This window comes from Taudactylus pleione, unplaced genomic scaffold (assembly GCF_031769625.1).
Source record: "Taudactylus pleione unplaced genomic scaffold, aTauple2 ptg000560l, whole genome shotgun sequence".
Lineage (NCBI taxonomy): Eukaryota > Metazoa > Chordata > Amphibia > Anura > Myobatrachidae > Taudactylus > Taudactylus pleione.
The window spans coordinates 3,013,877-3,041,260 of NW_028284962.1; the positions used below are offsets into that span (position 1 = coordinate 3,013,877).

The 27,384-nt window shown below is 46.8% G+C and overlaps 1 protein-coding gene across 1 annotated transcript in view; it reads right to left on the minus strand.

The window, feature by feature from the left end:
* APBA3 (amyloid beta precursor protein binding family A member 3) overlaps window positions 1–27,384 on the minus strand; it is a 47,465-nt gene that overhangs the window by 14,551 nt on the left and 5,530 nt on the right. Inside the window, exons 2-5 of the mRNA XM_088452972.1 lie at window positions 25,412–25,451; window positions 15,375–15,520; window positions 15,182–15,268; window positions 14,915–15,076 (exon numbers count right to left, since the gene is read on the minus strand). Of these exons, the coding sequence (XP_088309098.1) occupies window positions 14,915–15,076; window positions 15,182–15,268; window positions 15,375–15,520; window positions 25,412–25,451 (435 nt within the window). The remainder of the gene's footprint in view (window positions 1–14,914; window positions 15,077–15,181; window positions 15,269–15,374; window positions 15,521–25,411; window positions 25,452–27,384) is intronic.

The window sequence follows — 27,384 nt, forward strand, 5'->3', positions numbered from 1 at the left end:
GGACATGCAGGTAAGCGTCCTGTATGTCCAATGACACCAAGTAGTCCCCAGGTTCCAGCGCCAGAATGATGGACCGTAGGGTCTCCATCCGAAACTTCGGGACCCGCAAAGACTTGTTGAGTGCTTTGAGGTTGAGAATCGGACGATATGACCCATTGGGTTTCTGTACCAAAAATAGATTTGAATAGAAACCCTGGCCCCTCTGGGAGAATGGAACAACCACTATAACTCCAGCCTGGAGCATAGTGTGCAATACCTTCCGCAGCTCCGTAGCCTTGTTCCGGTCTGATGGGAGACCCGTGGTGAAGAAGCGAGCCGGGAGTCTGTGCCGGAAGGAGAGGGCGTATCCGTGGGAAACCACCTCCAGAACCCAAGTGTCTGTCGTAGTGGTCGACCAACACTGGGCGAACTGTAGCAGGCGGCCTCCCACCCTGGGATCCCCCAAAGGGAGGCCCGGACCGTCAGGCCGCAGGCTTGTCATCTGGCTTGGGGGCCGGACGTCTGGTACTCCATGCCTGCTTCCGGGGCTTGACCGATTTCTTAGGGCCAGCCTGTCGAGGAAACGACTGTGGTTTGGGCCTGCCCTGGGCCCTAGATGACCGAAAGGACGATGGTCCCGAACCAGAAGGAGCAGCGGCCGACGGGAGACAAGCAGATTTGGCTGCCGCCAGCGTGGCCACAATCTTATCCAGATCCGGACTGAAGAGAACTTCTCCGGTAAACGGCAACGCTTCCAGACCTTTCTTGGAATCTGCGTCCGCCTTCCAGGATCGCAGCCACAAGGTGCGACGAGCAGCTACCGCTGCTGAAGAAATTCTAGACACCAGAGTACTAATGTCTAGAGCCGCCTCGTTAATGTAGGTGGCCGAATCACGGAGATTGCCAATCAACTCCGCCTGTTCGGCCGGACAGTCGGATTCAAAAGAAGCCTCTAATGAATCCGCCCAGCGCTCCATCGCTCTGGCAACCCAGCAAATGGCCATAGCCGGCCGTGCTGCCCCCCCTGCAAGGGAATAAGCGGACTTCAGGCAGATTTCTACCTTGCGGTCCGTAGCATCCTTAAGGGAGGACATGGATGGCATCGGCAATGTGGCACTACGGACAAGACGGGTCACGTGAGAATCCACCTGTGGAGGGGATTCCCACTTAGCAAAATAATTATCCGCGAACGGATAAGCCACCGCCAGGCGTCTCTGCGGCTGGTATCTTTTGCCAGGTTGTTTCCACGCCTCCTCTAAATGGTCCACCAACTGACCCGAAAGAGGAAAGACTGTGGCATCGCCCTTCACATCTTTGAAAAAGGCATACTTAGATTTAGCCGCTGGGGGAACTTCGTCCTCAATCACCAAGGCTGTGCGGACCGCCCGAATAAGTCCAGGAATATATACTTTGGACTTAGCATCAGCGTCCTTAGTATGGAGAGGTTCCTGATCGTAAGGATCCAGAATCTCCCCATCATCAGACGTCCCTTCGTCATCCTCATAAGGAGCGGACAGAGACGCCACCGGCCTTTTATGAGGCCGCATCACAGACTCCCCTTGCAACACATCCGACAAGTGCTGTACAGAACTCGTCAGGGAGTTAACCCACGCTGGCTCCTGAGAACCCGGGAGCGGGGAAATAGGGAGACTGTGGGGTACCACCAATTGTTGTGGGAACCCCTGCATGGGTGACGACACCACAGACTGCTGGGACAAACCCATCGGAGTAAACGCGGGCTGCGGAGCTAACTGGCCCACTAAAGCTGTTAACGCCTGAGCGAAACAAGCCCAGGGCGGCTCCTGTACCGGTGCTGTAACCGTAATAGGCCGCGCCATGGACAAACACTGCCGGCAAAGGCCCTCCGCGCTACCCTCCCCCTCCGCTAACGGTACTTTGCACGTGGTACACTGTAGCCGGAGGGGAAAATCACTTTCAGACATGATGGCACCACGTATGTGACCTCTCTCACCAATTAAGTATTAAATAGGCGAGAGACCACCCTGCAGCACCGCACCGCAAGGGCTTTAGCAGAAGAACAGGGACAGTAATAAAGCTGACAGTTTAGAGAAGAAAAGTTACAGGCAGCGCTAGCACAGTCACATACAATGCAGAGAAATAACAATTCCTGCACTAACAGCGCTGATCACTCAACTACACAGACACAGGGCCTGGTAGGACACAGCGCTGCATACACAGACCTGAGCCACAGCGGAGGAGAGGTATGCGGGGGGACCCAGACCACGATGCTTCCGTCCAGCGCTTCCAGCAGCGTTCACCATGCGTTCTGGAGAAGATGGCCGCCGAGGAGCAGAGAGGAGGCTGGCCTGGGGGAGGAGCGCTGCCACAGGACCAGTCGGCAGCATGCAGAGAGGGCTGTGTGCAGCGGGGGAGGCGCCGGCTGTGAGACAGGGAAGGCGCGCTCCCCTGGCATGCATTTAACCCCTGGGACGCCGCAGTGCTACCGCTCTGCTGCGGTCCGCTGTCCCAGGGGGTAGTGGAAGCGCAGGTTGGTCGCCTGGCTCCACGCTGCAGCCAGTCCCCAGGGAGCCCCCTGCCTGGGGACTTAGGACCATGTGATCAGCGGGGACCCGCCGCGGGACCCCGCTGCTTACCTCTGTCCCCCTTGAATCCGGCCATGGTCCGGAGCATCTGGGGTCACCGCTAGCTGTGACCCCAGACGCCCACCAGCATCCCCGGATCAGTACCGGCGTTCTGGTACCGGCGGGGTGTAGGGAAGACAGCATGGACGTCAGGACTGACTGTCCATGCTGTTCATCCAGATGTGCAGCCACAGCTGCATGAAGAAAAAGCTTCAGGGGCTCTTCTAGCCCCCACTCCAACAGGTGCACCCGACTCCGGCCGGGCACCAAACTAAACTGAGGTGCCTTGGCCCGGGGGCGGGGTATAGGAGGGGGACCTAGTGCATCCTGGGAGGCTGAAAGCTTAACTCTTTGGTGCCCTGCGACTGACGTCACACCTATACCCCAAGGTATCCTGTGGATACCCTATGGACCCTGAAGTAGAAATAATAGTGCTCAAATCAGTTATTATTTTCTTCTAATGACAATGTTAATTTATAGTGAAGAAACTCTCCAGTAGCTACTATCATGTAATGAATAATGTTACAAGTAGGTCACAATGTATCCACTTTCATATGACAGCCTGAACTTACAAGTGTAGCCATTCACCTTTCTCCTGCTCCAGGGCAGATAAATTTCACTCTGTTTAATTATGAGCCGCACAGCTCTGCATAATTTCTATTACAAAGGTGAATGTTTTGCCTTAAGTTTATAGTAACGTTCCAGTATAGTTCTCAGTCTGAACGCCAGTAATCTCTTTTACTACGGCAGTCCGTAACATACATCATAGTCAACGCGTTTCGCCTGGTTGCTTTATCAAGGCAGTATCAACCTGAGTGCTGGTGCCCATCCTCATTTATCCCCCGGATCGCATGCTGGTTGGTCCATTCAAACTTACTATTGACGCCCAAGTTTTCATTGATTCCACTACCCCTGGTGTTCTCTCAATGTCTAATTACTACGTATGCAGCCTCCGGCTCCTGGCCGTTGGAGTCGTTACGTCATCCGCAGATCAACGTGAATTATAGTTTGATCAAATTAAATAAATATAATATTACCTCAATCTCAGTGATTCCTTAACCAAATGTATGTAATTATTTTTAGTATGCTGTGGCTGCCTCGTATTTCAATGAATCAACTAATGAGGCACCAATATTTATTTTGCCATGAATAGGTTGCCATTATCCTATTATTGTCCCTTCGTGTATTAAATGAATTAACATGTAGGTTCCCAAACAGAAATACATATACATGCATACATATACTAATTAGCTCCTTTCATAATGGATGTAAATTGTCTAAATGTCCCTTATAGTAGTGTTTCTCCCAATATATTAATATTTTGAATAGTATACTGTACTAATTACTAGCAATTATAAATAGAGTATGGAATAATTATATTATTATGACAAGTGTACGTGAATAAAAAAACTAAACAAAAAACAAAAACTAAAACAGGAAAACCATAAGTGTGTAAAAATTATACATACATATACATATATATACATATATATATATACACACACACACACACACACATATATATATATATTATATATGTGTAGTGTTTTAATAAGTGGCATGAAACCATACAAGTGTGAAATTATTATTTTTTTATGTATGTAAACGTGTAGTGTTTTCATATAAAGTTAAAAACAGTGAAATCTGGTGCCCATATTAAATTATATTCAATAATAAATGTTAAATATATGAATGGTGTGAAACACCTTCAGTACCAATAATTGTGATTACATCACTAAGGATTTGACTGTTAATTAAGCTACTACCGTAATAATACATTTATACAATAAAATATTATACTCACTAATCACATTTCCATCGATAGTTTTTGAATAGTATTCCTCTGCTGTCAGCAATGTGCTGAGCTATATTGTTTTAATTACAAATTAAGATATATAACACACTCTTTATATTCACTTCCCCATGTACTAATTTCTGTAATTTATATGGGAATAGGATTCATATGCATGTATTGATGTCAATCCCCTTATTATTTAATATTATATATATATATATATATATATATATATATATATATATATACACATACATACATATATACATATATATATATACACACATAAATTTTTTTTTCTTGGGTTATATTTGCTCTAATTCTAGTACTTAACCATTCACTGTAGGAATATGTAATTCGCCCAAACCACGTTCTGAAACCATCACTTGTTGAAGCTCAAATATGCTGATATCTCTCAACATTAGTTATCAGGGTTGTCTCCCATTCAAGTACTAAAAATCTGTTCCATACTTTGTTAATCTTATTATCATAAGGCTGTAGCAGTGGGACAGAGAGGCATAAGGACTCAATAAGTTTTGTATAGTCTTTTCCGACCATTAAGATAGACAGCATACTTGCGAACTAGACAAGATGGTGGTGCTGTCAATAGATAATAAAAAGGTGGGAGGTGAGGTTATACGGGAGGGAGGGATTATCAACTTAATCTTAGAGGAATCGGTATGATTTACCGCCGGACATGCATCAGACACCGGCTGCCCGACATGGGTGAAAATCCTGATCGTCCCTAAGGTAAGTATTGACTAATCTAGTTCCCTCCCCTAACCCTCCCTTAGGGGTGCCTATACCTAACCCCCCCTTCCCCACCGCCTAAACCTAAGTCCCCCCCCCGGGAACCCTAGGCATCTAGGCAGGAAAGATCGATAATGGGGAAGAGAAGTGAGTCGAGCCGGGAAGATATGAATACAGTGTCAATAGCCTCAAGGTTACGCTTAGTGATGATAACCTTGTGAGGCAGAGATGGAAAAGGAGTGAGGGATAAGTTAAAAAAGAGGAGGAGATGTCAGAGAGAATGAATGGGAAATTGGTAAAATCAGTAACACCACAATGGTGAATGAAGAGCAGATCAAAGGAGTGTCCACTCACATGGGAGGATGAGGAGATCCATTGAGAGAGACCAAATAATGAAGTGTGGGTAAAGAGTTTAGAGGCAGTGGGGACAATGAAGTCACCTAAGATGAGGGAGGGAAAGTCTGGAGAAAGGAAGTGGGGGAGACAAGAAGCAAAGTTGTCAAGGAATTTGGAGCTAGGGCCAGGGGGGCGATAGAGGACAGCTACACAAAGGTGAACAGGTTGGAAGAGGTGAATAGCAAGAATATTTTTTATTGAATCTTTGGCAATTAAGATGCCCATTAAAACGTGATTGAACCTGGTTTAACAGCTTTTTGGCTCAGTGTAGAATAATCCTTCCCTCCTTTACCTAGATCATATAAGAAGAAATTTGAAAGTCTAAGTTGGAGATAATTTTTGATAGTAAACTTCTTACCAAAAGAAATACTTGCAAGCAACATATAGGTTCTGCTTGTTTAATGGATTTTAAAGCAATCTGAAACTGAAAGTTAAGCTGTGCTGGTTGCTTACACCCTATGCAATTGGTTTCTTGTGCTGAAGCTTTTAAAAACAGGACTGTTGTTGCCATCTATGGGTGTTTCAAGCATGTCCTTATAGAAAATAAAATTCAAATGGCCTAGCAATGGCTGCATACTTAACTACCCCAAACAGTAGCTTACTTGCTAATAAAATGTGACAATTCTCTGCTCCATTACTTGGATGCAACCACCTAACAGGGAATAGGGTCATCATTTTGTATTTTTGTAGTAGTGTCTTCACTTATGTGTGAATATATACCACTAGTGCTCTGGAGGACATTAGAGAAGGCGATACAATGAGGACTACCAAAGTGCAATATGGCAGTCTTTGCAGTATCAACTATAAAAATTACTTTTTTTTTTTTTATATATATATACATTTTAACATTTGACTAAATAAAACAAATGTGATCCATAATACTTAACACAAATCATCGTCTTACCTTCAACAAAAGATAATGGAGGTCATTTATGAGGTGAAAAACAGGCAAAACACCATGGTAAATAGTCTAGACCACCAAAGAATGTTTATGAATTCATATCCGTAAGTACCCAGTGTATCTTGCATCTACTCTAATCTAAATGTATCTGCCTGCCAGTCACACAATGTGCTCACGCAAAGACCCAATTTTGCTTGGAGCCAAGTAAACTCACAGTATTTTTATAGACTAATGGATTCCCCAAGGCTATCCAATCATCCCTGAAGTCTGTCCGACGCCGGCACTTATCGGCTTTTTTTCGGGACCTGATGTGCCCGAAAAATTATCCCCGAAAAAGTGCCGTGTTTTCGCTGCTGCGATGGCGAAATCAATAAAATCCGTGAACTAATCATGAATCCTATGTGTTTTCTCCCGAAAACTTCAATTTTTTCAGCCAAACAAATAGAATACCAGGATAAAACAATGAGGGGATTATTGCTGAAAAAAATCCCTGTTTTCGTCCCCGAAAATACACCAGAATAAAAATAAAAAAAAAAACAATCCATTATAGCGGTGTTGTAGTACTGTAGAGTCAGTAAGAGTGGCTTTCAAAAAGATGTAAGCACAGCCCCATGGACAGAGAACAACATTTTGTGTAGCTCCAAGATTGCACCTACATACTGCAATTTTTTTTTTTTTGGGGGGAGGGACGCAGAGTGTGAGAGATACTGTAGATACACACAGGTGGAGGACATGGATGTATGTGGTTTCTTGTTGTGTTAGTTTGTGCTCGAGGAGGATTACTGAATGCTGTGGGTAGAGGTAAAAGACACTGAACTCACTGGCTGATCACTAGGTAGGTGATCACTGTATAGTTAGCGACAGGGCCACATGAACATTTAAAACTGAAGATGTTGCAGTCTTAAACCTAGTTAAATAAATTTCAGAAAAATGTTTCTGCAAACCCTTGTTACTATTGTCTGACTATCATGCCTTTTACAACTGGCGTCATTGTGGGATGCTCAGGGAGGTAATATTCAGCTTGCCTATACAGCAAGACACAAGAACATGAAGGATCTTCTAAAGGGTTTTGTGAGTGTGGCCACTATACAGCAGAAGCAGTGGTTCAGGAGAAAGCTTGCTCAAGTGAGGCAGGATCAGTATATGTCCTAGCTTTGCAGAAACTTACTTCCATTGAAGATGTGGAGGAATATATTTTAGCCTTTGTAAGAATGCCATTAAACAGGCTCCATACATGACCTTGGAAGCTCAGCAGGCTTATGTGGAATTAAGTGAGGACCAAAATTCTGACTATTAACAGGTGGAAGATATTGGCCCGTGTTCATGTATTGGGGCCAGGGAGGGCCCATCATTTCCTGGTGTTTTGTCAAGGATAAAGCTAGTTGTTCACAGCTGGCTGAACTCTGGAAAGCTGTCAAAATCTTGGCAACTGATCAATCAGATCCATGGGCTTGACCAGAGTTGACAGAGGTGGGTGTTATAAGCTGACCCTCAATCATATGAGGAACTTCCTATGGTGATCGATCGTTTTGGAGAACTACAAAATATGTATAAGCCACTGGTGCTGATCTCCAAAAGTTATTACCCAGGTTGTGGTACTAATGGTCGACCGTGGAAAGAGAGGATTTTTGGTCACTTACTGTTGAATCCTTTTCTCTGAAGCAGGCTGTGGAACACTGGACCATGGGATTGTAGGTTGAGGCTGGAGCTGGCACGTAATGTAAACTATAGCTCTAAATCCTACCCTCTTCAACCCCATCATGTCAGTACTTATTTAAAAGAGTCCAGAGAGAAGTAGCAGTAACACAGTTCAACTGTTGAGAACCATAAAACAAATCAGTAGTGCAAAGACGGTCAAGAACCAGAACGCCACACGACTGAGCATGAGGGAGGGAACGCAGTGTCCCACAGCCTGCTTCAGAGAAAATTACTCAAGTGTAAGTAACCAAAATACTCTTCTCTGTGAGCAAGGCTGGTGGGACACTGGAATATACAAAGGGAGTGGCTCTAGACTGCACACCCTAATGTAATGAGAGGTGCCATCTTGCTGAGATTTATAGCATCACGCATAGAAAGAATGGATGCAGCTGCACTATGCACATTACTGCTCAAAATTGACAATATTTATTATATATTTCAATTTTGAGCAGTAATGATTGTATAGTGGATTTGCAGCCATTCTTTCTTGGTGGGACACTGAACCATAGGACGTTCAACAAACCCCTTGAAGGAAGGCCAAGAAACGAGAGGCAAAACTCAGAGGTATGGACCCCTCTCTGTTCACACCTCAAGATGTAGATTTTCCATACCCTGTGGTAATTTTGTGATGAAACCGGTTTCCAAGCCCGCAGCATGGTACGACCCACCGAGAGAGAAAAAGCTCGGTCTCAAAACCCAGGCCGTTAAAGCCAACTGAGGAAGGTCCTTGTGAAGACACGGAACTTGTTGCTGTAGGTGTGGTCGAACTGGAAGATGCCACCCAGGACCTACCGACAGTTTGAGAATGTCTGCGTACCACGACCTGCATGGCTAGTCTGGAGCCGCAAGGATCACAGACACTCGTTGATCCATGATGCGCTTGAGTACCCGAGGCAACATTGGGGTCGGTGGAAAGATACGCTAGATGAAAATCCCAATGAACAGTTATGTCATCCACTGCGTAAGCCAGTGGGGTCCCTGGATCTCGTACAAAACAGGGGAACTTTGAAGTTGTGTTGAGAGACTATGAGATCCACGTGTGGAAGGCCCCACTTCCGAACGAACAGTTGGAAGACTTCCGGATGGAGAGACCAATCTCCCGATAGAAACTTTGTTCTGCTGAGGAAGTTCACTTCCCAATTGTCTACTCCCGGTATAAACACTGCTGAGTGTGCTGGAAAAAAAAGTCTCAGGAAAGGATTCGGTCTGCCTCCGCCATTACCACAGTGCCCTTGGTACCTCCCACATGATTGACATATGCCACCACCATGGCGTCGTCCAACGGAGTCTAAACTGGCTGGCCTGGACAGATTGAGCTCCCAAGAGAGCCAAAGAGATGACTCGGAGATCGAGCATGTTGATGGGAAGAGCAGTCTCCAACTGTGACCAAAGAAGCATTATTACAGCAACTGAAACCAGGAGACTCGCATTTGTGGTCACAACAACCCAATCCGGAGTGATGAAGGAGAAGGAGAAGATGATCTGAAACTAGCCGCATGAAGATACACATCCCTGACGTCCGAAAACATGTTGGCCTCCAAGCTGTGGATCACTGATCTGAGAGATTCCATCTGAAAATGATCCACCCACAACCTGGTGTTCAAGGCGCGAAAATTCAAGATAGGCTGAAATGAACCGTTCGATTTTCGAACCAGGAATAAGTGGGAGTAAAACCCCAGGTTTCTATTCAAGCAATGGAACTGGAGTAATGACGCTCTCTCCGAGAGGAGAGAATTGATAGCCTTGGCCAATGCCACCCTTTTCTCTCCCTCTCGTGGAAGAGCCGTGACAAAAAAAAACGCTGTGGCGGCGGACCTCCAAGGTCGATGTAACCCCTGTAAATTATGCCCAGCACCCAAGCATCTGTAGACTATTCCACCCAATGGTCCCTGAACTGGAGCAGGCATCCCCCAACTAGTGATCGGACTTGGTGCAAAGAGACCCACGTCAGGAGCTAGGCTTCTCCGGAGCCCTGGCCCCAAATGGCAATCGGCACCAGAAATCCTGCCTCTAGGAGCCAATTCCTTGTTGGGAAAGAAGTTGCCACTGGCAGACTGACCTCTGGTGGACGCTCCACCGTGAAAAGAAGAGTGAAAAGCACAGAACTGTGGACCCCACTTGTCTATGAGCAGCCACAGGAAGAAAAGTGCTTCTCCGACCGGTAGCCTGGGCAATAATAGTATCCAGTTCTGACCCAAAAAGAACACCCCCGCCAAACAAAGTTTCCAAAGAACATTTTGATTCTACATCATCACTCCAAGTACAGAGCCAAAAGGGTTCTCCCAGCCAAGACTGCCGTAGCGGAAACCCTGGAAGCCACCTAAGCACCATTTTGCACAGACTCACAGACATATTCAGCTGCACGGCAAAGCTGTTCTGCCAAGTTTAGAAGAGAATCCATGGACGAATTACTGTGAAGCTCCGAGTTTGTACACCGGACTCTCCATAGCTTGAGCCACCTATGCTGAATCCAGCAACAGCTCCCATGGATATACACTTGAGACAACCTTCCAATTTTTTATCTATCGGATCCTCAAAGGACGCCAACTCATGAACCAGGAGAATCTTGTGTTTAGCTAAACGCACGACCGCAGCATCAACTTTAGGAGGAAATTCCCACTTGGACACATGATCGGATGGGAGTGGATAAAGTGAAGCAAATTTGCAAGGAACGGACAAATTCTTATCCGTCACAGTCTAGGACTCCTGAAAGAGAGTGGAGAGATCTGCAGAAGAAGGAAAAGTAATTACAACTTTGTGCCGATGCTTAAACGGACCCACGGTCTCCACTTGGGAATCCACCTCCAGAAAGTGATGCACAGCCGCAATGAGGTCTTCCGCTCCACGACTCGAGGAAGACTCCAAATCCTCACCCTCTGTGACGATGTCAATCTCCGCTATTTCACCCTCCTCCTACGAGACATCTAATGGAGCATTGGAAGGAGAACAACGCTTATGCGCATCGCGCCCCTTAGGATCCTCGAAAAAGCATTCCAAATAAGTGGAAACTTTTTGAAACACTGTACACTCCATGGTATGGTACGGAGCGAGGGTGGATCAGCCAATTGGGAAGCTGCACTGCCAAGTGCCGGCGACTCTGAACTATGCTTCGAGGAAACAGGCGCAGCACCCACCCTAGCCTGATCCTCGCGCTGAAAATCCACAAGCTTAACTAAGTCAGAGACCGACCGACTCCAGGCCTGTGCCGATGCCGGCTCCCTCAAGAATTGCGTGACACTAGTCCCCGCCCGACAGTCTACACACAATTCCCTAAAGTCCACCTGTCCACACACAATTTAACATTACACTGGGCACAAATTAAATACAAAGCCATAGCACCCTTGGCCTTGACAGTTTTGGCTTTGTCCGTCATAATTCCCCTCATCTCACTAAGTATAGCGGACGGAGTAAACCAAATTGCCAACATAGAAAAATAAGACACAGGTCACGGAGTAAACTTCCCCCGAACATAATAAATAACCGGCAATTATAATAAAAGGTACTCAGCCTTCCAGAGGTCCACAGCAGCAGAGGAGAGGAGCTGAAAGGTTAACTGCAGAATTCTGCAGTTAACTACATAACTGCAGAATTCAGACGCAGCAGCTTTAGTTTTCCTTCTGCCTCCAGGTATCAGCTTGGCTGTCCCGCTTGTCCGAAAGCCCAACAGCACCTAGCTTCGTCCCCCGCTCCGGGACTGCACACTCATTTCCAGGTTTTATGCCCCCGAGAGGGGAAAACACTAGATATATGCCGGAGAACCTCCCTTAATGAAGCCGTCCTCATTAAAAACCCAGCAAGATGTACAGACACATCCTTTAAAAGGGTGAGTGCACACTGTCCTGCCGTCGCACCACCCTTCCCCTGCAGCTGCATATATTGGCAAGTTGTCTCACAGCTCCCATAGCTGCCTGCACTGTCCCTGTGCACTGCTACAAGCACAGCACCTAACTAGAAAGAAATAAAAAAAAACCTTACAAATAAAAAGAAACTTTAAGCTACAGAAGGGCTGTCCAGCAGCCCCAAAAACAAAAAGGTATGTAACTACTCAGGCACTTTAAAGTACACTGGCATGATGGGATTGCAGGAGGAAGCAGCTTAGAATTTAAAGCTATAGTTCACTTTAAGTGCCAGCTCCAGCCCCAGCATACAATCCCATGGAAAAATATTTTCGTCTAAGTGTCTTGAATGTGGCCTACCTGGGCATTTCCAAACTGGGAGGTCTATGTACTAAGCCTAACTGCCATACACAGCCTGTAAAGTGAGTTAGGAGCCGATTGGTTGGTACTTCATCTTCATCCATTTTATCTCTCCCCAAGGCTTAGTACATAGACCCCTGTGTGTCCACAACAGCAGGAACCTTAATTCCCTAGTTGCTGCACCATGACTCCTTCCATGGGGAGTCCATTACTCTTCCGTGCAACATTTCAGATTAGTCAACTCAGAAAGCAAGTTGACCATGGTGCTCTGTTTGGTTGTTACGAAAGAAGTAACGGCAAGACTTGCACTATCCCTAAAAATAGGGCAAGACTATCCGCTGTTCCAGGAGTTGCTTACTGATTGGGTCCGGCTAGACATGTCGGCAACTATTAAACCGGCCGAAAGTCCAGTTTTAACAGGAGCCTGTCCAAGTCCTAACTAATACAGGAAATGATCGAGAGCTGACGTTTGAGGATCCATAAACAAAATACAAACCTAAATTACCATAATTAGTTGGCCAATAAATGTACAGTGCATCCTGAGAGTATTCACAGCGCTTCACTTTTTCCACATTGTGTTATGTTACAGCCTTATTCCAAAATTGAATAATAATGACGTGTAAAAATTTTTTTTTTGATTTTTGAAAATTTTATTAAAAAGAAAGCAACTAAGAAATCACATGCACATAAGTATTCACAGCCTTTGCTCAATACTTTGTTGATGCACCTTTGGCACCAATTACAGCCTCAAGTCTTTTTGAATATGATGCCACAAGCTGGCACACCTTTATCTTTGGGCAGTTTCGCCCATTCCTCTTTGCAGCACCTCTCAAGCTCCATCAGGTTGGTTGGGAAGTGTCGGTGCACAGCCATTTTCAGATCTCTCCAGAGATGTTCAATCGGATTCAAGTCTGGGCCACTCAAGGACATTCACAGAGTTATCCTGCAGCCACTCCTTTGATATCTTGGCTGTGTGCTTAGGGTCATTGTCCTGCTGAAAGATGAACTGACGCCCTAGTCTGAGGTCAAGAGCGCTCTGGAGCAGGTTTTCATCCAGAATGTGTCTGTACATTCCTGAATTCATCTTTCCCTCAATCCTGACTAATCTCCCAGTTCCTGCCACTGAAAAACATCCCCACAGCATGATGCTGCCACCACCATGCTTCACTGTAGGGATGGTATTGGCCTGGTGATGAGCGGTGCCCTGGTTTTCTCCAAACATAACGCCTGGCATTCATGCCAAAGAGTTCAATCTTTGTCCCATCAGACCACAGAATTTTGTTTCTCATGGTCTGAGAGTCCTTCATGTGTATTTTGGCAAACTCCTGGCGGGCTGCCATGTGCATTTTACTAAGGAGTGGCTTCCGTCTGGCCACTCTACCATACAGGCCTGATTGGTGGATTGCTGCAGAGATGGTTGTCCTTCTGGAAGGTTCTCCTCTCTCCACAGAGGAATGCTGTAGCTCTGACAGAGTAACCATCGGGTTCTTGGTCACCTCCCTGACTAGGGCCCTTCTTTCACGATAGACAGCCGGCCAACTCTAGGAAGAGTCCTGGTGGTTCCGAACTTCTTCCATTTACGGATGATGGAGGCCACTGTGCTCATTGGGACCTTCAAAGCAGCAGATATTTTTCTGTACCCTTCCCCAGATATGTGCTTTGAGACAATCCTGTCTCGGAGGTCTACAGACAATTCCATGGACTTCATGCTTGGTTTGTGCTCTGACATGCACTGTCAAGTGTGGGACCTTATATAGACAGGTGTATGCCTTTCAAAATCATGTCCAAACAACTGAATTTACCACAGGTAGACTCCAATTAAGCTGTTGGAACATCTCAAGGATGATCAGTGGAAACAGGATGCACCTGAGCTCAAGTTTGAGTGAATACTTATGCACATGTGATTTTAGTTTTTTTTTTTTTTTTTATTAAATTTGCAAAAATCTCACAAAAAAAAAACAACTTTACACATTGTCATTATGGGGTATTGTGTGTAGAATTTTCAGGATAAAAATGAATTTATTCCATTTTGGAATAAGGCTGTAACAACAAAATGCAGAAAAAGTGAAGCGCTGTGAATACTTTCCAGATGCATTGTATATGCCACTCATGGGTAACCATGGTGATTTGCACATGAATCCAACAGCACAGGCATGCAAAATCATGACTAGAGCAATAGCCACATAAACAAACTGTATTCATCGCTTAGATAGAAAAGGCCACTCGCCGCTTTGCCACAAATTAACACAAATAATCATAGCTCCAAGTAATATAAACCATAGCCTAATTATAGTTAAGAAATTCAAAGACATATACAATATAAACATGAAAATAATAAACAAATATAGTAGCAAATGGACAGAGTAGCTTAGCAAAAAAAGATATGAAGTCTAGAACAATTAAATGGAAAAGGAGAACATAGTGAAAGAGAGATATGTACAGAAGATATACATTGGTTATGCCTGTATGTAATTTGTACATAGTAAAAAAAAATTTTTTATTATTATTTTAAATAATCCAACAGCTTAAAGTCAAACAGAAAGTAAAAATATAAGGCAGTCAATAAGAGATCTGAAATACTGATTATGGGACTCACATCAGCTGACTGGAAGACATGGCACAGCATCCTATGCTGTCTCTTGTGAGAAGACTGTTGTTCCAGGCTACGGGATGATTTTCTCCGTGCCATAACAACTACAATACTGCCTATATCAGCTGTATACGATATTGTTTGCAAAGAGTGATCCATAAGGGCCTCCTAAAATGAAGATGATAAAATACTGTATATCAACATATAGCCATAACACACAGCGCGTTATGCACAAACCAAGCACTGCCCCAGTTACATCACATAAGCTCTGACCTGAGTATCCGCAGTCAACACTTTTACGCATTGTGTTGAAATCATAACATCCACCTCTGTCATAGGCTGAGATTCTCCATCTGGTGCCTGAAGAGTTAAACAGGAAAACAAAATAGAAGAAACCCATTGCTGCAAGGGAGGAATCTCCATTTCATACAGCTAGTTTATCTGCAACTTGGTTAGTCTCTCTCACCTTCACCCTATCCACTGCCTCTTGTGCCTGTCGCATGCGTGTACTGGGCATCTGGTGTCTCTCACATTGCAGTTGTGTAGATCCCAGGTATTTGGCCCCAAAAACTACACCATCCAGCAAATCCTCTGGTTCACAAGGGCCAGGCACTAATTGGGAGAGAGAAACGTATCATTAATAGGCTCAACATGTTCTATAATAAAAACCTAAAGTAATGTCAATTCTATTAAGAAATGAACACTTAAAAGCTAAATCATACCTTACAAATAAAAATAAAGCACTCACAGGTCAGAAAACGTTTACTTTTTATTTTATTACATATACATCTGTAACTTCCATCAGTGGGACGTGTGCACTTTTATACATTTCATGTTGCTGGTACGCCTTGATCTTGAATTAAAGGTGGGTACACACCTGATAGATATATCTGCAGATGATGGTCGTTCATACACACTGAACGACCATCATCTGCATGCTGCAGCGGGTCCCGGCGGCTGACAGTTGGGTAGGGGTCGTGGCCTAATAAACATTGACCGCGTTGGGGAGGGGGCGCTGTGTGCTGCTCAGCAGGCGCACAGCTAATGGGGGGCGCGATCAGCATGATCGCTCCTCCCTTTGGCATAGGAGACCGCACGGGCTGCTGCTTTAGCAGCCTCGGACAGTCTCTCAGTACAGCCCAGCACACAGCAGTGTGTGCTGGGCTGCTGTGGATGGGGAGATGTGCCGGACCCGGGTCAAGCGTGTATATGTCTAAAACCTGAACTGTTTGGGAGCCTTGAGGACCGTGTTTGGGAACCTATGGCTTAAACGCTCTCGATACGCCGAGTGCTGTGTCCCCAGCTGCCTGTGAAGCCTGTACACAGTGTGCAGATATAGCTCGGTGTTTACGGGCATCTTTGGGATCGGGAGGTCATGCCAACAAATATTAAACCGTCCATAAGATGCAACCTCACAGGTGAATTAGTACCTTAGTCTATTTAATTTAACCATCTGTGCTCAACCATGGATATCTCTAAAACCTGAACTGTTGGGGTGCCTTGAGGACCGTTTTTGGGAACCTCTGGCTTACTCGATCAGCAGAGTGATTGAATAGGTGTGTACCCTCCCTAACTGATCAGTCCTCTGCACTGGGGTAGGGGGTAATACTCATGGGAATTAATGGTCACGGGGATTTATCACCACTAGGGGTATGCAGTAATTACCACAGATGTTTATTGGCATTGGGGTGGGGGCTGTAAATGCTTTAATGGCTATAATATGAGATATGGTAAGAACTTACCCTTGTTATCTCTATTTCTACGAAGTCCATAGGGTTCCACAGGATACCTTGGGGTATAGGTGTGACGTCAGTCGCAGGGCACCAAAGAGTTAAGCTTTCAGCCTCCCAGGATGCACTAGGTCCCCCTCCTATACCCCGCCCCCGGGCCAAGGCACCTCAGTTAGTTACCAAGCCATAGGCCGGAGGAGGAGAAGGAAGAGAGAGAACAAAGATCTGGACCCATACAAGAATCACATTCTCACCAGAGGGAGACGGAAAACCGGTGACCAGAGCAAAGCCCATCTGCAGCACAGGTGCGACAGGGCGGGAGTCCTGTGGAACCCTATGGACTTCGTAGAAATAGAGATAACAAGGGTAAGTTCTTACCATATCTCATATTTTCTACTTCAGGGTCCATAGGGTATCCACAGGATACCTTGGGGATGTCCCAAAGCAGTATCCTTTAAGGGTGGGGACGCTCCTGTGCAGAAAGGAGAATCCGCCGCCCGAAGGAAGCATCCTGAGAGGCGAAGGTGTCAAACCTGTAGTACCTCACGAAGGTATGGACAGAAGACCACGTAGCAGCCTTGCAGATCTGAACTGCCGAGGCACCACGTCGAGCTGCCCACGAAGGACCCACAGACCTAGTGGAATGAGCCTTCAGAGAAGGAGGGACCGGTAGGCCTTCATGAAGATAAGCTTCAGAAATAGCCATACAGATCCAGGCTGCCAAAGTTTGCTTTGAAGCAGGCCAACCCTTTTTACGGAAGCCATAGAGGACAAACAAAGCGTCCGACTTCCTAAACGAAGAAGTGCGGTCAACATAAGTCCTTAAGGCCCGCACAACATCCAAAGAGGCCTCACCCACGGAAAGACCCGGTGAGTTAAAGGCCGGAACAACTATTTCCTCGTTAACATGAAACTGGGAAACAACTTTGGGAAGAAACTCGGGCCGAGTGCGGAGCACTGCCCTGTTCCCATAAAAAACCAAGAAAGGGGGTCTACAAGAAAGAGCCCCTAACTCAGAAACACGTCTGGCCGAAGCAATGGCCAGAAGGAAAACAGTCTTAGCTGTTAGCCATTTAAGATCCACTGAGCCCAGTGGTTCAAACGGCGGTCCTTGGAGAGCCCTCAGGACCACAGCCAAATCCCAAGGCGCCACAGGTGGAACAAAGGGCGGCTGAATGCGGAGAACACCCTGCATAAAGGTGCGCACATCCGGGATTGTAGCAATCCTACGGTGAAACCAGACAGATAGGGCCGAAATCTGTACCTTCAAAGAAGCAAGGCGAAGCCCATGATCTAGTCCCGCTTGCAGGAAGGCGAGAATCCGAGACAGACGAAACTCCCGCGGTGCATAACCTCTCGGTCGACACCACTGGAAGAACGTATGCCACACGCGATGGTATATCCTCGCGGAAGACGGTTTCCGAGCTCGTAACATGGTACGCACCACAGAGCTGGAAAACCCCCGGGACCTCAGCATGGCCGTCTCAACAGCCACGCCGTCAAAGACAGCCGAGTCAGGTCCGGGTGAAGGCAAGGACCCTGAGACAGAAGGTCCGGTCGTAGCGGCAACCGCAGAGGACTGTCCACGGACAGACCCTGAAGGTCTGAGAACCAGTGCCGTCTGGGCCACGCGGGAGCTATCAACAGGAGCGTCCCTCCTTCCTGTTTGAATTTCCGGATTACCCGTGGAAGAAGGGAGACCGGAGGGAACAGGTATGCGAACCGGAACGTCCACCGGACGGACAGAGCATCCACCAGAGACGCCCCTTCGTCTCTTGTGCGAGACCCGTACACCGGCAACTTGTTGTTGTGCCGGGACGCCATGAGGTCGATTTCTGGAAGACCCCACCTGTCCACCAGTAGTTGAAAAACGTCCGGGTGCAGGGACCATTCCCCCGGATGAACGTCCTGGCGACTTAGAAAGTCCGCCTCCCAATTGAGCACTCCCGGGATGAAGACCACTGATATGGCCGGAAGATTGCGCTCCGCCCAAACCAGGATCCGAGAGACCTCTACGAGAGCCGCCCGACTGCGAGTTCCTCCTTGCCTGTTTATGTAGGCCACGGTGGTAGCGTTGTCCGACTGGACCTGCACCGGGCGACCCTGGAGAAACCGCTGTGCCTGCTGGAGAGCATTGAAGACCGCACGGAGTTCCAAGATATTTATTGGAAGCTCCGCTTCTGTCGGCGTCCACCTGCCCTGGAACAAGTGTGGACCCGAAACTGCTCCCCAGCCCCGAAGACTGGCGTCCGTTGTCAACAGGACCCAATTTGGAACCCAGAACGGACGTCCCTTGTTGAGGTGGGTCGTCTGTAACCACCACGTAAGGGACAGGCGAACCTCCTGGGTGAGCACAATCGTCTGGGACTTCAGAGACTGAGTCAGCCCGTTCCACTTGGACAGGATCAGGTGCTGCAGAGGTCTGGAGTGAAACTGGGCGTATTCCACCATGTCGAACACCGACACCATGGAGCCCAGTAACCTCATCGCCGAATGTAAGGACACCCGGCGGCTGTGCAGGCAACTGCGCACCCTTGACTGTAAAGCAGAGATCTTGTCCTCCGTCACGAAGATCCTTTGCTGTCCCGAGTCCAATAAGGCTCCAAGATGCAGAATCCTCCGAGACGGGATTAGAGTGGACTTCTGCCAGTTGATTAGCCAGCCGTGCCGTTGCAGCAGTGCAATGGTCAGGTCCAAGTGGCGTAACAGGAGCTCTGGAGATCCTGCCACCAATAACAGGTCGTCCAAATACGGTAACATGCGGACTCCCTGCAGCCGCAGAGAAGCCGCCATGACCGCCATCACCTTGGTGAAAACACGTGGTGCTGTTGCCAGGCCAAAAGGTAACGCCCGAAACTGGAAGTGGTCGCTGCGGATTGCAAACCTGAGGAACTGTTGATGGCGCAAAAGAATAGGGACATGCAGGTAAGCGTCATGTATGTCCAATGACACCAAGTAGTCCCCAGGTTCCAGCGCCAGAATGATGGACCGTAGGGTCTCCATCCGAAACTTCGGGACCCGCAAAGACTTGTTGAGTGCTTTGAGGTTGAGAATCGGACGATATGACCCATTGGGTTTCTGTACCAAAAATAGATTTGAATAGAAACCCTGGCCCCTCTGGGAGAATGGAACAGGCACTATAACTCCAGCCTGGAGCATAGTGTGCAATACCTTCCGCAGCTCCGTAGCCTTGTTCCGGTCTGATGGGAGACCCGTGGTGAAGAAGCGAGCCGGGGGTCTGTGCCGGAAGGAGAGGGCGTATCCGTGGGAAACCACCTCCAGAACCCAAGTGTCTGTCGTAGTGGTCGACCAACACTGGGCGAACTGTAGCAGGCGGCCTCCCACCCTGGGATCCCCCAAAGGGAGGCCCGGACCGTCAGGCCGCAGGCTTGTCATCTGGCTTGGGGGCCGGACGTCTGGTACTCCATGCCTGCTTCCGGGGCTTGACCGATTTCTTAGGGCCAGCCTGTCGAGGAAACGACTGTGGTTTGGGCCTGCCCTGGGCCCTAGATGACCGAAAGGACGATGGTCCCGAACCAGAAGGAGCAGCGGCCGACGGGAGACAAGCAGATTTGGCTGCCGCCAGCGTGGCCACAATCTTATCCAGATCCGGACCGAAGAGAACTTCTCCGGTAAACGGCAACGCTTCCAGACCTTTCTTGGAATCTGCGTCCGCCTTCCAGGATCGCAGCCACAAGGTGCGACGAGCAGCTACCGCTGCTGAAGAAATTCTAGACACCAGAGTACTAATGTCTAGAGCCGCCTCGTTGATGTAGGTGGCCGAATCACGGAGATTGCCAATCAACTCCGCCTGTTCAGCCGGACAGTCGGATTCAAAAGAAGCCTCTAATGAATCCGCCCAGCGCTCCATCGCTCTGGCAACCCAGCAAATGGCCATAGCCGGCCGTGCTGCCCCCCCTGCAAGGGAATAAGCGGACTTCAGGCAGATTTCTACCTTGCGGTCCGTAGCATCCTTAAGGGAGGACATGGATGGCATCGGCAATGTGGCACTACGGACAAGACGGGTCACGTGAGAATCCACCTGTGGAGGGGATTCCCACTTAGCAAAATAATTATCCGCGAACGGATAAGCCACCGCCAGGCGTCTCTGCGGCTGGTATCTTTTGCCAGGTTGTTTCCACGCCTCCTCTAAATGGTCCACCAACTGACCCGAAAGAGGAAAGACTGTGGCATCGCCCTTCACATCTTTGAAAAAGGCATACTTAGATTTAGCCGCTGGGGGAACTTCGTCCTCAATCACCAAGGCTGTGCGGACCGCCCGAATAAGTCCAGGAATATATACTTTGGACTTAGCATCAGCGTCCTTAGTATGGAGAGGTTCCTGATCGTAAGGATCCAGAATCTCCCCATCATCAGACGTCCCTTCGTCATCCTCATAAGGAGCGGACAGAGACGCCACCGGCCTTTTATGAGGCCGCATCACAGACTCCCCTTGCAACACATCCGACAAGTGCTGTACAGAACTCGTCAGGGAGTTAACCCACGCTGGCTCCTGAGAACCCGGGAGCGGGGAAATAGGGAGACTGTGGGGTACCACCAATTGTCGTGGGAACCCCTGCATGGGTGACGACACCACAGACTGCTGGGACAAACCCATCGGAGTAAACGCGGGCTGCGGAGCTAACTGGCCCACTAAAGCTGTTAACGCCTGAGCGAAACAAGCCCAGGGCGGCTCCTGTACCGGTGCTGTAACCGTAATAGGCCGCGCCATGGACAAACACTGCCGGCAAAGGCCCTCCGCGCTACCCTCCCCCTCCGCTAACGGTACTTTGCACGTGGTACACTGTAGCCGGAGGGGAAAATCACTTTCAGACATGATGGCACCACGTATGTGACCTCTCTCACCAATTAAGTATTAAATAGGCGAGAGACCACCCTGCAGCACCGCACCGCAAGGGCTTTAGTAGAAGAACAGGGACAGTAATAAAGCTGACAGTTTAGAGAAGAAAAGTTACAGGCAGCGCTAGCACAGTCACATACAATGCAGAGAAATAACAATTCCTGCACTAACAGCGCTGATTACTCAACTACACAGACACAGGGCCTGGTAGGACACAGCGCTGCATACACAGACCTGAGCCACAGCGGAGGAGAGGTATGCGGGGGGACCCAGACCACGATGCTTCCGTCCAGCGCTTCCAGCAGCGTTCACCATGCGTTCTGGAGAAGATGGCCGCCGAGGAGCAGAGAGGAGGCTGGCCTGGGGGAGGAGCGCTGCCACAGGACCAGTCGGCAGCATGCAGAGAGGGCTGTGTGCAGCGGGGGAGGCGCCGGCTGTGAGACAGGGAAGGCGCGCTCCCCTGGCATGCATTTAACCCCTGGGACGCCGCAGCGCTACCGCTCTGCTGCGGTCCGCTGTCCCAGGGGGTAGTGGAAGCGCAGGTTGGTCGCCTGGCTCCACGCTGCAGCCAGTCCCCAGGGAGCCCCCTGCCTGGGGACTTAGGACCATGTGATCAGCGGGGACCCACCGCGGGACCCCGCTGCTTACCTCTGTCCCCCTTGAATCCGGCCATGGTCCGGAGCATCTGGGGTCACCGCTAGCTGTGACCCCAGACGCCCACCAGCATCCCCGGATCAGTACCGGCGTTCTGGTACCGGCGGGGTGTAGGGAAGACAGCATGGACGTCAGGACTGACTGTCCATGCTGTTCATCCAGATGTGCAGCCACAGCTGCATGAAGAAAAAGCTTCAGGGGCTCTTCTAGCCCCCACTCCAACAGGTGCACCCGACTCCGGCCGGGCACCAAACTAAACTGAGGTGCCTTGGCCCGGAGGCGGGGTATAGGAGGGGGACCTAGTGCATCCTGGGAGGCTGAAAGCTTAACTCTTTGGTGCCCTGCGACTGACGTCACACCTATACCCCAAGGTATCCTGTGGATACCCTATGGACCCTGAAGTAGAAATATTACCACTGGGGGGGGGGGTAGGGGTGAACTTGGGGTAATGTTATAATACGGACACTGGGTAGGGAGAGGGAAGGCTAGCCACTAAGATCGGATTTATCACATTTTCTCTATTTGATTGTATCTTGAATCTGTATTTGTAACACCTTCTGATACATCTGTAGTTGCGGCTTTTTGGCCAGCATCATATCCCATACTAACACTATCCTACAAACATGAGGATCTTCAGCTTTCAGCAATGGAGTGGGTAGTCATATTATTGATATACAGACCAAACACCTTTATAATCAAGTAGAAACAGCTACTGTTTTTACAAATAGTAGTCAATAAATGAGGATGTATACTGCTGATGAAAATGTATATAAATATAAACAGAATTCAATCTAGCACCTCGAAACCTGTCACGACCCATGCAGTTCCTCTTTCCTGTCTGGGGTGTCGCTCTCTGCTCTGGTGCTTCTAGCACTCTGGTATGCATCTCAGACGTTTGTTGTATCAGCCGAGTGTGCTGGAAGCACCAGAGCAGAGAGCGACACCCCAGGCAGGATAGAGGAACTGCACTGGTTGTGACAGCTGCAGGGTGGGTATGATTATATATATATATATATATATATATATATATATATATATAAATATATATATATAATATATATGCTGTACTATTTCCTTATATGAAGTATATAGAACATAGGTGTGAAAAGTTCTATATTAGCCTTGTGTCCCATATAAGAATTTCAGCGTTATGACAACACCTAAAATGGAATATATACCATGGGAATTAATGCAAACTAAACTTGTTTTTTTTTCATCATGTCAGCAAGGATCAAATTATTGATGATTGTTTGTGATCTCTATCTCAAATACAAACTACCTAAGTTTGTCATTAACATTATATAATGTACTTCAAATGGCAAACAAAATTGTTCCTGGCCCCATCAATGTGCTTTAAAGTTGGAGTGAAGGGGGTGGAGACAAAGTGAGTTTGAGCGAGTGTGCAGATCACACAAGTTCTCTCTCTGTACCACGCAGCTGCCATTAAGCCCAGTCCTTAAGTAACAAAAATAATTCTCACAATAATGATATTAATAAGATTATTCAATCAAGTCTAAGGGCTCTATTTATTAACATTATTTTTTACTGGCCATAGTTAAAAATAAAGTGAAAAAAGTACTGGGGGAAGCCCTATGATAATAATCGCCACCTGGAGATGGCGTTATGCAGGGAGCTGGGCCCCAGTGATCAGCTTTGTGGACAAAAAGCAAAAAAAAAATATTTATCCGCATCCAGGGTGATCGGTGGTCCGGTGATGTCCTCTGGGGCTCCGGTCAGCTGGGCTCCAGCTCCTGAACTGTGACCCTGGTCAGCTGCTGCATAGAACAGCTGACCAGGGTCACAGTGCAGGCCGGGACACCAGCTGACTGGAGCCCCAGAGGACATCACCGGAGCACCGAAGGTAATTGAAAGTGAGGGGGGAGTCATGGGGAGGGAGGGCGGTCCGGTCGCGTGGGGGTTTGGGGGGGGCACCCTCTCGCCGTATTTTTTGCAAAAAATACAGTGAGAATATTGCGAACGTGATTCACAGGGACAGAACTTTATTGCAAGCTCTGTACCTGCAAGGGATTTTTGGTAAATCCCCGTGATATTTCCTAAATTCGCACTGCAAATTTAGACAAAAATATCACACTACAACTGCACTTTAAATGCGGATGTAGTAAATAGGGCCCTATGCCACTAGAGTCAAGCACTGTGTACGATACTAGCTACTGACCTTTTTCACTACTTGCCCTGAAGACTCAATCATTGGCACACATTGCTGGAAACTATTGTGCATTAAACTTAACTTGTGAATAAAGTTGTATGAGAGTGAATAAATATGCATATAATCACTTTCCACTTTGTCTTGTTGGAACTTTCTCCCCCTACAATTTTCTGTCTTACCTCTACTGGAGACACCGGTTCCCCTCTAAAGCAGTCATTGGAGGCCTGCAAAGCTGGCCAAAAAAAAAAAAATAGAAGCCGCTCTGTGTTATCCATATTACATTATCATGGAATTACTGTAATACTAGATTGCCCATCATTAGACCCACCTGCAATTTTTACCAGGTGGTGATGAAGGCATGTAGAACTGTGGCTCCAGTCTGGGAGTGAAGGCTATTTTTAGCCCTTATGGTATTTCTATCCCTTACTTTGGTGTATTTTAAAATGTTTAGAATGCCTATATTGTAGACAGATAAAAATAAAACTCCACCATTCAATTATCTTTGCAGGAGTACAGAATTTTCAGCTAGTCTAATGTGTGAAAGCAAATGTAAAAGTGTATACAACTGTAATACACTGGTTTAGATTACATCTTCATGCTATCAAGGAGTGTTACACTTCTAACTCATTAATGCACAAGTATCAACTAATTACACATAGAGTTCAAGTAGTGAATACATTTCTAAGGCATCTTAAAAACAAAAAAATACATACTTCTGATGTACTCTGGGGTGTTCCAAAGAATTATAGCAGTCCCCTATCAAAAATTCTTAATGAAGAAATGAGTGGTCTGTACCTTGCAATAGTATTAAAATATATAATAAAGCACATTTCAAGTTACAGTATCCTGAAATTTAACCTTTGAGGATGAGTTTTTGATAACAGAAAGGCATTTGTTAAAACGATGCCCGATGGTAGCAGATTTGCACTGGACCTGGCATGCCAAAAGGGGCTGTATGGTGCGACTGCAGCAATGATGTGTGATGACATCTGTATATTTGCATTATGAATGCAAGTAAAATAAACTAATGCTAACAGTATACTTCATTTTCTGACCTCCAAAGTTGTTGATTAATCTTTTAGAATATATACCTTTTGCCAATGCTGGATAACGCTGGGACAGCTCCAGAGTCTGAGGGAGGAAAACATTGCCAATATAAACAAAAGATAATCAAATAAAAAAAATTACAAAGAGTATGAAATTTATATCTTTAGAACTAGATCTATAGCTACAGCAGGTAAAATAAGTATTGAACACATCAACATTTTTCTCAGTAAATGTATTTGTAATGGGGCTATTGTAATGACATTTTCACCAAATGTCAGCAACAACATACAGAGGTCCATAACTTAAGTTGTGTGTAATAATGTGAAATGACACAGGGAAAAAAGTATTTAACTCGCTTAAGGCACACATCCACTAGCCGATTTCTATGAGCAATTGAACAATATCATTATCGTTCAACCGCTCATGAATCGTGTATTAAATCGGCCACATTAATGTCGGAAATGACCAGCAATGCGTGCTCCCGACATCAATCGTCGGCCGAACATGCTGAACAACCTGACAATAACGTCAGGTTGAGCATGTTAGGGGATGATTGATGCTCGTTCAGTGTAGGCACAACACAGACTGTAAAACAACTGCACGATTACAATGTCGTAATCGTGCAGTCGTTTTTGGGTCTACTAGTGAATGCGTGCCTTTACTGAAATGTAATACTTCGTACAAAAGCCTTTGTTGGTAATGACAGCTTCAAGACGCCTCCTGCATGGAGAAACTAGTCGCATGCATTGTTCAGGTGTGATTTTGGCCCATTCTTACAGTGTCTTTAAAATCTTGAAGGTTCCGTGGGCCTCTTCTATGAACTCTGATCTTTAGTTCTTTCTATAGATTTTCAAATGGATTCAAGTCAGGCGATTGGCTGGGCCATTCTAGCAGCTTTATTTTCTTTCTCTGAAACCAACTGAGAGCGTCCTTGGCTGTGAGTTTGGAATCATTGTCTTGCTGAAATGTCCATCCTTGTTTCATCTTCAGCATCCTGGTAGATGGCAGCAGATTTTTTTCAATTTATCATTTCTTAAATTCTATGAAGTACGCCAGTACCGTATGCTGAAAAACAGCCCCACACCATGATGTTAAAATCTCCAAACTTCTGTTGGTATGGTGTATTTGGGGTGATGTGCAGTGCCATTTCTCCTCCAAACATGGTGTGTATTATGGCATCCACAGAATTCAATTTTGGTCTCATCTGACCAGACTATGGGGTCTATTTACTAAGCTGTGTTAGGAGATAAAGTGATCAGTGATAAGGTACCAGCCAATCAGCTCCTAGATGAAATGTCACAGTCTGTGTTTGAAAAATGGCAGTTAGGAGCTGATAGGCTGGTATCATATCACCGTTCACGTTATCTGCTAACACAGCTTAGTAAATAGACCCCTATATTCTCCCAGTATTTCACAGGCTTGTCCAAATGTTGTGCAGCAAACTTTAAACAGGCTTCAACATGCTTCTTCTTCAGCAATGGAGTCTTGCGTGGTGAGGGAGCACAGGCCATGGAGGTTGAGTGTATTACTTAATATTTTCTTTGAAACAATTGCACCTGCTAATCCAGGTCTTTCTGAAACTATCCACAAGTGGTCCTTGGCTCTTGGACAACTCTTCTGAAAATTCTTTTCACTCCTCTGTCAGAAATCTAGCGAAGAGCACCATGTCGTGGCCGGTTTATGGTGAAATTATGTTCTTTCCACTTCCGGATTATGGCCCCAAAAGTGCTCACTGGAACATTCAGAAGTTTAGAAATCCTTCTGTAACCAATGCCATCAATATGTTTTGCAACAATAAGGTTGCGAAGATCTTCAAAGAGCTCGGTTTTATCCATCATGAGATGTTTCTTGTGTGAAATGAGACCTTTTTATGGGCCATCAGTTGGGACTGAGCCAGTTTATATTAATTTGCACTGACAAGGGGCAGGATTGCTTTCTAATTACAGATAGATTTCAGATGGTGTCTTAGCATTCCATGGCTTTTTGCACCTCCCTTTCTTCATGTGCTCAATACTTT